Source organism: Cebidichthys violaceus, unplaced genomic scaffold, assembly GCF_023349555.1.
Source record: "Cebidichthys violaceus isolate CVI_PGR_0920_01 unplaced genomic scaffold, fCebVio1.0.p SCAF_23, whole genome shotgun sequence".
NCBI classification, from domain to species: Eukaryota; Metazoa; Chordata; class Actinopteri; order Perciformes; family Stichaeidae; genus Cebidichthys; species Cebidichthys violaceus.
In genome coordinates, this window is record NW_027176406.1 from 7,477,503 (window position 1) to 7,487,508 (window position 10,006).

Sequence of the window (10,006 nt, forward strand, 5' to 3'; positions counted from 1 at the left end):
ATGGTATGAAATGCGCTCACGACACTCCCAGTCTGTGAGATTGTACCTCCTCCTTCACCAATTCACTGCCTGGAAATATATAGTATGTCGCAAAAAGTAAAATAAAGTCATGGTATAGCATGTCAAATATAGTATAGTATGTAAATAAATGCAAGAAAGTATAGTAGGTCGAAAATAGTCAGTATAGTATGTTGGAAAAAACTAACTCATAGTACAGCATGTTTTAAAAAGTCAAAATAAGTTAGAGTATAGTATGTCGAACAAAGTCATATGATTTCAATTTTATAGTATACTTTATATAGTATAACTTTTATATACAATATATATATATATATATATATATATACATATACTACACTGTTTTATAAATGTTTTCTTATGACATGCTGTACTGTCGTTACCGCATACTATGACATTTTTTATGGCATATCACATTTTGAAATGGATTTTACGGCAAACTATACTATGAATTCCTTTGATCTTTTATGACATAATATACTATGACATTTTTGAATATGTATAATTATTTTATAAAAATATAATACTATGGCATTTTATCACTTTTTATGTCATTAAAATATTACATTTTTATGTTTTTTTTGCACAAAATAACATTTTACACAATAGCTAAATAAAATAAAATGTTTAGCTTTTTTTAATGGCATATTTGATTAAATACTACGACATTTTCATAACATTATTTTGAATTAATTACGTAAAAGTATGTTAAGCAAATAAAACTGGCAGGCAGTGAGATAAGAAGCGCATCAGCGAAGGCTTTCAGAATCTTGACCTGACTTACATACTGAACTCACACTCTACATGTTTCAGCAATTTTATTTTTCAAAATGTCTAAAAATTCAGTACATTGTAAAAAGAAGTTACACTTTAAAAGAAATATTTGTAGAACCCAGTGGAGCCAACCTCAGCTTGAAACAAAACATAAATCGCGAGACAGCTTTCAGGGTCAAGCGAAGACCAAATACGAAAAGAAAATACTGCTATTTGCACAAAAAAACTAAAAAAACATTTATGCTTTCAACATACAGGCAAATGTTTATGTTTGCTACAATGCAGAGGATTTTTTTTCTTGTCATCCATGAGGTCTGGGAAAGCAGAAACTCCAGTTGATCTGGTGTCAGAATCTAAGAGATCACTTGACATCAGGAGGCAGGAACCTCGTCTATCTGGAGGAGTTAGAGCTGGAACGAGAACGGTGGCGCCTACGACCAGGAGACCTGGAGCGAGAACGACGGCGTACTGGGGACCGCCTCCTCGGGGAGCGGGACCTGCAATGACAGAAAAAGAAACTACAATTACCACCTCGCGGTTGTATGCCTTGTATGGGACAGAGCAGATTGTTCTTCCTGCTGAGACTCAGATCCTTCAGTGTGTGCAACAGGCTCCTATAGATCTTTTAGCAGTCACAGTGAAACAACATTATTGGCCAATAAAGCTGAAGAATGAACGGCTTAATGCGCACATGATATTGTGAAAATCAAGTGTAGGTAGCTACTGATTGAAAATCATAAATGTACCTTCTCCTCATGCGTGGTGGACTGCGACGCCACATGGGTGGCGGCGGGGGCATTCTGCGAGGGGGAGAAGGTCTACGAGGTGGAGGACGAACTCGTTGAGTCAGCACAGCAGATGCACTGATTTACGATAACAAAGTTGAAACAGAAAGTTAGTCAACACGTATGCCTAGTAAAGTAATCTTGTGAGACAGAGGCACTGAAGGGAACACGATGGCCTACCTCCATCCATGTGTTTGAGGGCCTTCTGAGCCTCATCAGGAGTCTCAAACTCCACATAAGCATAGCCCCTAGACAGGTGTGGGTGGACCCGGTCCATCGGCATATCGACCATTTTGATTTTTCCATAAGTGGAAAAGATCTCCTGGATGTGGTCCTGGGCAAAAGAAAAAGACACAATATGTTTTTTTATCTTTGGAGGAATATTGTTATTGTTGATTTACAAAATAAGCTGAATTCATAATTAATAAAACTAGACTGCTAACAACAAGACTAAGGAATTGAAATACTGGACAATAACCATAATGGATTAAAAATAATTGCAACATCTTAAACATTCTTCTTTTTAGGATCAACAATTCCATTTTGATTATAAAACATGGTGTTATCTACCAAACATTACGTTTCTGAGGTCATAATCTCAAATCATGTTACATCATACATCAACAATATTAACTGTTTCTCGGCTGACCTTGGTGACGTTCCTGGTCAGCCGCCCTAAGTGAACTTTAGTTGGTTTAGGGCTTGGGCTTCTTTTCCTTCGCTCCTTCTCATCTCCCCTCTTCTGTGTTTTGGACCTTACAATTCACAAACAAAACATTGATTCATTTAATCAGGTCTCTAACAAGCACCCAAAAAAAAGGACAAGACATTAAAGTCTATAAATAATGGGTAGCTAGCTGCGTTAGATATAGTGACTCACGCTGAGCGGGATCGGCGGCGGTTATCGTGGCGTCTACGGCTGGGGCTGGGGGAGCCTGAGGAGCTGGAAGATGAGGAGGAACGAGAGCTTGAAGAACCAGAGCGGCTGGATCCAGATGAGCTGGACCCACTCGAGGAACCTGAGCTTGAACCAGAGCTGCTGCTTGAAGTAGAGCTAGACCTTGACATGGTCAGAAAAAGAAAAAAAAAACACGGTAAATAAATAGACATATTTAAGACACTAATTAACTGAGAGAATAACAAACACAAACACTAATAATCGCATCAAGAACATAGAAAACAAACCTGCTGCTGCTGCCAGTAGAGGCACTGCGACGTTTCCTAGCCTTCTCCCGTCCTCTTTCCTTATCTCCTTCCTTGGTACCAGTCTTGTCTTTTCCTCTGTCTTTTGTTTTTTCCTCCTCCTTCCGCTTTGTGGGTGACGGTGCCCTAAAGTCCAGAATTGCTGTTACTTTGAGATAAGATACATTGTGACCGGTGTAGGGCAGCAACTAATAATTATTTTCATACATTTTGTCTATTGTCAGCAAGCAGTGAAATGTGCATGCCACAACACCCCAGAGCCCAAGTTAGTGTCTTTGAAATCGCCGTTCTGTCTGACCAACAGAGCCAAAGATATTCAAACTGCTATTACACAGAATGTGTGATCAGCAAAACGTTTGAGAAGCTGGAACCAATGACAAGTTTTGGGCTGATAAATGACTATCGATTAATCCGCTATCAAAATCGTTGGCCAACAATTTTTTATCGACCGAAATATAGTTTCAAAACTTAACTAACGTTAAGGATAACAGTTTGTTCAACACTTGAGCATTATTAATGCTGTAAAGTTTACAGTCACAACCAAAAGGACCGTAAACTCTGTGCAAGTCATAAGTAACCGTCGCAATGTGGCGAGTATGTCCTTACTGGATATTTTGCATATTAAAAACTTCGACGGCTGTAATGTTATTTTATTGGCAGCGCTTGTATAATCTCATATTATTACTATTAGAAGTGAAACCTCTTAGACTAGTCAACTTCACTGCCAACAAAAGTAACGTTGCTCTCTGACAAAATTCGGCCGCCATTGATTTTCATTCAACTGACTCCTCAAAACAAGGCGCACACAGCCACGGGGACTGCTGTTTTATCGACTGCTACACGATTCATAAGTGCACAAACGGTTTAAAAAACGTGACACAATATTCCATATATGATACAACATGTACTGGGATTGATACTAGCTCGATTGTAATCGAATATATGGTTAAACTTACATATTTCTTTTTCCGTCGAGGTGATTTCGAGTCAACCACTTGCGGCCGGAGAAAACGTCGCTCGGTGATGACGAAAGAGCGGATGTGACGTATCCACCTATGCGCCACTTACAACTTATTTGTTTATTTACCTTCTTGTCGATAAAAATGTTAGTTAGATGCCTGACTACATCGTACCTAGGCTGAGATGAAATACTTAATATTGGTCCGTGAAATTATTTAATCACCGATCGACCTTCCCCCGACGAGGTGAGCGCTTCACTCTGTAACGGCACTGTGCTTACGCTAGCTGTTAGCTCGTCTAACGTTATAACATAGTTTAGTACAGATTCATTTAACGTTACTATACGGCATCGTTTACCAAACTGCCGCAACGGCGACCGTTATTTTTCACCAATCCTCTATGACTATTTTTAATCTGGACGAAAGTATATTTCTGATAACCTATAACGTATAGCCACCTCGTACTGTTACTGTTTATTTAAGCAAATAATGTCAAAATATGCGGTGACAGAAAAAATAAGATCTATTTTTTTTCAGATGTGGATTCGTATTTACAAATATACGTTTCTTGTTTTACTGGGATACGTTTGTACTGGATAATAACCAAAGTGCTTCTTGATATAACATGATGCAGTAAGTTTAATCTTACAACAGTTCGAAATCAATTTGTTATAACCTAATAAGGATACTGGGAGGAGCTGAGCAAACGTTTTGCGTAATGCTGGAAGCAATACCCCTCTATTTTACTGGTATTTTCATATACAAGAAGAAGTCCAAAGCGGCAGCACCTATTGTTTATTTCCCAGTATTAATCATACTCTAAACGTCAGTTACCGTTTCTTTTACTTCATGTTTTATGAATCTTCTAGAGATCAACCGCCAAACTCACAGAGTCCCTCTAGAGTGAGAAACTATGGGCCGGCTGGATGATGCCGCTAAACACAAAGTGGTGGAGCTGCGGAGGGCTGGTCTGAGTTTCCGTAAGATCAAAGCTGTGCTGGAGCTGGAGAACATCAAAGTGTCCGCCCAGGCCATCTACCTGTTCCTGAGGGAGTTTCAAGGGCGGCCGCCAGGGAGGGTTAGACCTATGGAGGCTGGAAGCAGCACATCACCCGCACAGGTGCAGCCTCGAGCCGGGGCAATGCAAGAGAGCTGGAGTAACATTCAAATCCAAAATCTTCTGCGAGAGGCATCTCACCATGCTGGCTTTGTAGCAGCTGCCAATTTTGCCAAACATACTTCCACAAATCCAGATGCTGTAGTAAAGCCATCCGGGTTTGGGGAGACTAGTGGAGGCAGCCAGCCAGAACAGCAACACGAAGATAAGGAAGAAAATGACATCCAGATTGTAAGTGTCACCTCCCTTGCACAGAGCAGCCAGCCAAGAGTTCCCCCCACGGTAACAACAGCAGAGGCCAGTGCTTTGTCTTCCACACTAACAGTCTCTGGAGTTATGAGGAGGAGAGCTACACCTTCTCCAGCCACCAATTCGATGCTGGCAGCTCGAAAGAGGCTTTTGGACAAGGCGCTGTCACACAGGATGAAGGTACCTACTTGCACAAAATGTCTCCCATTTAACACAATTTCAATTATTAAGTTTGTAATTCTTGTTTAGCATAGCGCAAGGCAAGTTTATTTGTATAGCACATTTCAACAACAAGGAAATTCAAAGTGCTTCACATAAAACCATTAAAAGCATCAAAACACAATCAAAAAAGGAGATTTAAAAACAAGACAGAAAGAAACAAGACCTGTATAATGCGTGAAATAACAAAAGCATCAAATCATCTGTCAATCTTAACTTGCACACAATGTTTTTCAACAGTCATTCAATCAGGTAGCGCCATTGTTAAGGAGAGATCACTCAAGCGTCCAAGGTGCTGATTTGAGAGGTGCAATGCCACAACAACCTGAAACTTATGATCTGACCACTGAAAAGGTGAGGAAAGAGCAAACCTGATTACTGCCTTTATTGACTTTAACTAAAGTGTGTGCCAGCACTTAACAATAACAGACTTCAGTCACCTCCTGTGACCAGGCCACAGTACATTGTAAGTCCAAAGTTAAATTTGTATAGATCCTTTACACCAGCTGCTGGCACCAGGTAGTATTCCAGCATATGTCCTCACCTGATTCTGGGAGCCTGCATTTTCATTCAAGATTCATTGTAATGTTATTAAGATTGCATTTCATATTTTTGTTATGTTGCACAGACTGCTATGGAAGGTCAATCTGGTGGAGGCAGCACCCCCAGACGTTTCCTTTCACAGAGACCTTGTCTGTCCTCCCGTTCCCTTCACCCGATTCCTCGGGTTGGCATTCGTCTTCCTAACCGGTCACCAGCACCTTTACCATCCTCGGCTCCTGGGGTTGCCGTCATTCGCTTACAGACCCCTGGAGGCCAGGGCACCACTCGTAGTGAGAGGAACCCGAGCCCCCAGCAGGCAGGCCAGGATCCCATGGGTAGAGGTGGTCTACAGGATCAGATTCAGACCCTGGGATCTGAGGTGCGCAGCTTGGGTCTGGCAGTGAAGCTGCTGGTGGAGCAGCAGTGCTGCCTGGAGAGGGAGCAGCTGCAGCAGACGCACATTCAGAAGCAGATCCTCATCACTCTACAGACCCTCGCCACCAAACTGGGACGTTGCAGCGTCGTTCAACAGCAGCACAACAAAACTCCATCGCCATCTGGTTTGCCAACAGCTTCTGCATCTACCTCCTTCAGCCAGGACACCTTCAACTTCAACAGTCACGGCACGTATACCCAGTGCAGCCAAACCGAGCCAAGCTTCAACTCTTTAGAGAGTTTAGAACATGTAGAGGCCTTTAAACTGCCAGGATTGAGCCCTTCGAATATGAATGGGTTTCCACCATGTAGCAATGCTGAGAACCTCCCACTTACTCACACTCCCCCTCGCACACAACCATATGCAGCTGCATACCCACAGCAAAACAGTCAAACACTCATGCAACCCTACACACAATCCTATGTCTCTACATACAGCCAGTCGCATTGTCAGACTTTCAGAGGATTAGAGAGTAAAACATCTGATTTCCCAAGAAGCTGTTCAAGGACTCTCCAGGACTGTAGTGTGTCTACCCAGCCAGTGATGGACTCTAACCACTCTTCACAGGATCAACAGATCAATATTGTCAAAGTGGAAGGACCTTAGATACCACAGTGTTCTGGGACCATAAGGGCTTTAATATGCTTTTTTTAATAGTCACTTTAGAATACTTAAGACATGTTTTTATATAAACATATGCTGTAGCATTTCTTAAATTTATTTTATTTCCAAAGTACATTTCAAGGGAATACAAACAGCGATAGAATGCAACGCTTTAGTAATGTGTGGATGATTTGTCTTTACTATAGGTAATGATTACAAAAGTAGAGCAAATGATCATGTGCGCACTTTGTCCTTTTTGTCACAATTCTTGTTTATTTTTGTATCTATTATTTTGTATCACTAGGACTGGCATTACAAACTGTTTTCATTCCTCTATTGTAACTGATAACAATTGTTATGATCCAAAGCACATTCCCATTTTCAATGTGTAAGGCAGTGTGTGAGAAGTATGTTGTATGTGTGTTCAGCTGAAGCTTACTAATGGTTCAATTCATCTCATGACCTGCACAGGAAGGGTTGAAATGTAAGAGCTGTAGTTTAATCTATAACCTATAACCCAGTCTGCCTCCAAAGCCACAGCCAGGATGGCATACAACTCCTTTGTTAACCTAAAGTAGCTGACACTGGGCCTGGCTCCTGCCACCCGTAAAACCATGAACACTAGATATGAGGACTTCAAGTGTCACCCTGATGCTAAAGGCTGCTAATGCTATGCTGAAGGAGGTCCCAGGACTGGTATAATGGACCACTGTCAACATGCTTTAGAAGCATTGAGATATATGCAGGTTTACTATTATTCTCTGTGTGTTTGCGTGGTTAATACCAAGTACACTTTAATGTGAACTACATGAGATTAAAGCAGATAGTAGACTGTAGTAACATACAAGGAATGCTGCACATTGCTTCCCGGGCCTGACATTTTTGTAATGTCTTTCTGTGAAATGCTATATCAGACCGGTTTTTGAAGTACACCTGTATGTGAAATATCTGTCGTGAATCTTGATTACTTTTCCACTCATTCTGTCTGGTTTTCTTTGTCAATAACAGACCCAGCGACTCCCACCTTCCCTCTAAGTTCGACCACCTGTTCTGCTCCACCCACTCACCTCCACATTTTCCTGATTATCTCAGCGCGCGCGCACACACACACACACACACACACACACACACACACACACACACACACACACACACACACACACACACACACACACACACACACACACACACACACACACACACACACACACACACACACACACAGTCTTTTGCATTGACCATTGAGCGTTCTTGTCGTTTACCTGACTGATTTCCTTTTTTTTTTAAACAGTTTGCCTTCTGTTTACCTGACGGGTTTTGACCTCTACCTGGTTTTGGATTAAAGCTTTTTTTTGACTTTGCTCTTTACATAACTGTCATGAGTTGTGATTGTGGGTTTCTGCCTGTCCTATGCCAGCCAGCGTTACAATAATTAACTAAAAGGAAAACATTGGCAACACCATAAAAATGCCCCCCCATGGTAGATGAACTCTACAAAGCCGTACTCCAGACGGCTTCCCTCCTGAATTCTATAAGCACTTTTGGCATATATTATCCCCATTATTTCATCAGAAATACAAAGTATGTCACAAACCCTAACCCGCGCACAAGAATACATCCGTTACATCAGTTCTAGTTATACCATATAAAGATCCAACTCAACCTTCTAGCTACCGTCCTTTGTCATTAATAAACACCAGCTTAAAGATCATTACAAAAGTCATTTCCACTTTAATACACCCCGATCAGACCCGGGTTCATTAAGAATATTGATATTTCCCCAAGGCTGAGAGAGTTGTTTCATCTTAACTACACTCAAAAAAAAATGACCAGTAGAAAATGACCTCCGTCGCTGGATGAATCTACCTCTCTCACTCATAGAACAAATTGCAACTGTCAAAATGAAAGTACTCCCCCACATTAACTACTTATTTTCAATGCTGCCCATCATACACACAGATAAATGGTTTAAATCTATCGACTCTCTCATCAAGCATTTATACTGGAAAAAGAAAAAAAAAATCAAACTAACTCCATCAAAGTAAATCCCTATGCAGACTAGACGCTCCAAACTTTCTATTCTCCTACATTGAAAATCAAATACAACAAATCTAACACACCACAATGGCCCATGGGTAGACATGGAACAGCTATATTCTAATAACATCTCACTTGCAGATTTATTTTTCCTCCTTTTCCCTAATAATTCCACTCCAGCACCGTGTAAATATACTCCAACAGTATTTGGCACAACCCTGACTTCCTACTCCAAAAAGCACCCCTCTCCACTGCCACACATGGGCACAAATATCATACACCTCAAACATCTTTTCAGCAACAACCATTTCATACAGTTCATAGATTTCAAAGAGCTTATACAGAAGCACGGACTTGAGAGATAGTCTTTTGGAATACATACTAATTGAAAACATAATAAAAGCAAAATTCAACACAATTTAAAACCCACTTCAACGTCCCAAAATAATTAACGATATAATCCAATTCACAAATTTCGATAAATTAATTTCTAAACTCTGCAGAATGCTCTCAACCTGATAATTCTTCAACAATCCTATCAGCTAGCTGGAACACGGACCTAACCATGTCTTCCTCACACGACTTCTGGATAGAAATAAATGAAAGTATTTTTAAATAGTTTGTTATATGTTATCTACTGTAGTACGCGCACACGCGCACACACACACACACACACACACACACACACACACACACACACACACACACACACACACACACACACACACACACACACACACACACACTTTCTTTTTCATTTTGTTTTACTTTTTTTTCCTTTTCACACAAACACTACACAAACAACCTTTTGTAAACTAATTATTTGTTGTTATTATTATCGTCATCACTCAATCATTTATTTATTTTCCTTTTATTTCTCAATACTACTATTAATTTAAAGACATGTTATTGCTTTCTCTGGACTTTCAAACATATCAGTTTTGTTATCGCACCACCCAATTTGGAATTCAGCACCTTTTAAGTGTTTTGGCTAATCAATCAAAAATGTCTTACACAGGTCTTCTAGCAGTTTATTTGGTACAGCTGTAAAGGAGTCCATAAC

At 40.5% G+C, this 10,006-nt stretch overlaps 2 protein-coding genes across 3 annotated transcripts; one reads left to right on the top strand and one right to left on the bottom strand.

Moving 5' to 3' along the window:
* Nucleotides 1-821: 821 nt before the first annotated feature.
* Nucleotides 822-3,834, bottom strand: LOC137878767 (RNA-binding protein with serine-rich domain 1-like). Its single transcript, XM_068719195.1, has 7 exons — nucleotides 3,737-3,834; nucleotides 2,763-2,906; nucleotides 2,458-2,637; nucleotides 2,227-2,332; nucleotides 1,736-1,911; nucleotides 1,539-1,655; nucleotides 822-1,289 (listed from the first exon to the last, which is right to left on the bottom strand). Coding segments are annotated over exons 1-7 (831 nt in total). The 5' UTR covers nucleotides 3,739-3,834; the 3' UTR covers nucleotides 822-1,183.
* An 8-nt stretch (nucleotides 3,835-3,842) lies between these two features.
* On the top strand, nucleotides 3,843-8,273 carry LOC137878764 (uncharacterized). 2 transcript variants are annotated; one of them, XM_068719192.1, is made up of 4 exons: nucleotides 3,843-3,985; nucleotides 4,609-5,285; nucleotides 5,565-5,678; nucleotides 5,953-8,273. In XM_068719192.1, the coding sequence occupies exons 2-4, from the start codon at nucleotides 4,653-4,655 to the stop codon at nucleotides 6,907-6,909; spliced, it is 1,704 nt and encodes a 567-aa protein (XP_068575293.1). In that variant the 5' UTR covers nucleotides 3,843-3,985; nucleotides 4,609-4,652; the 3' UTR covers nucleotides 6,910-8,273. The 2 variants fall into 2 exon arrangements, with proteins under 2 accessions (XP_068575293.1, XP_068575294.1); XM_068719193.1 differs by lacking the exon at nucleotides 3,843-3,985 and having other exon boundaries at nucleotides 4,000-5,285.
* Nucleotides 8,274-10,006: the final 1,733 nt, after the last annotated feature.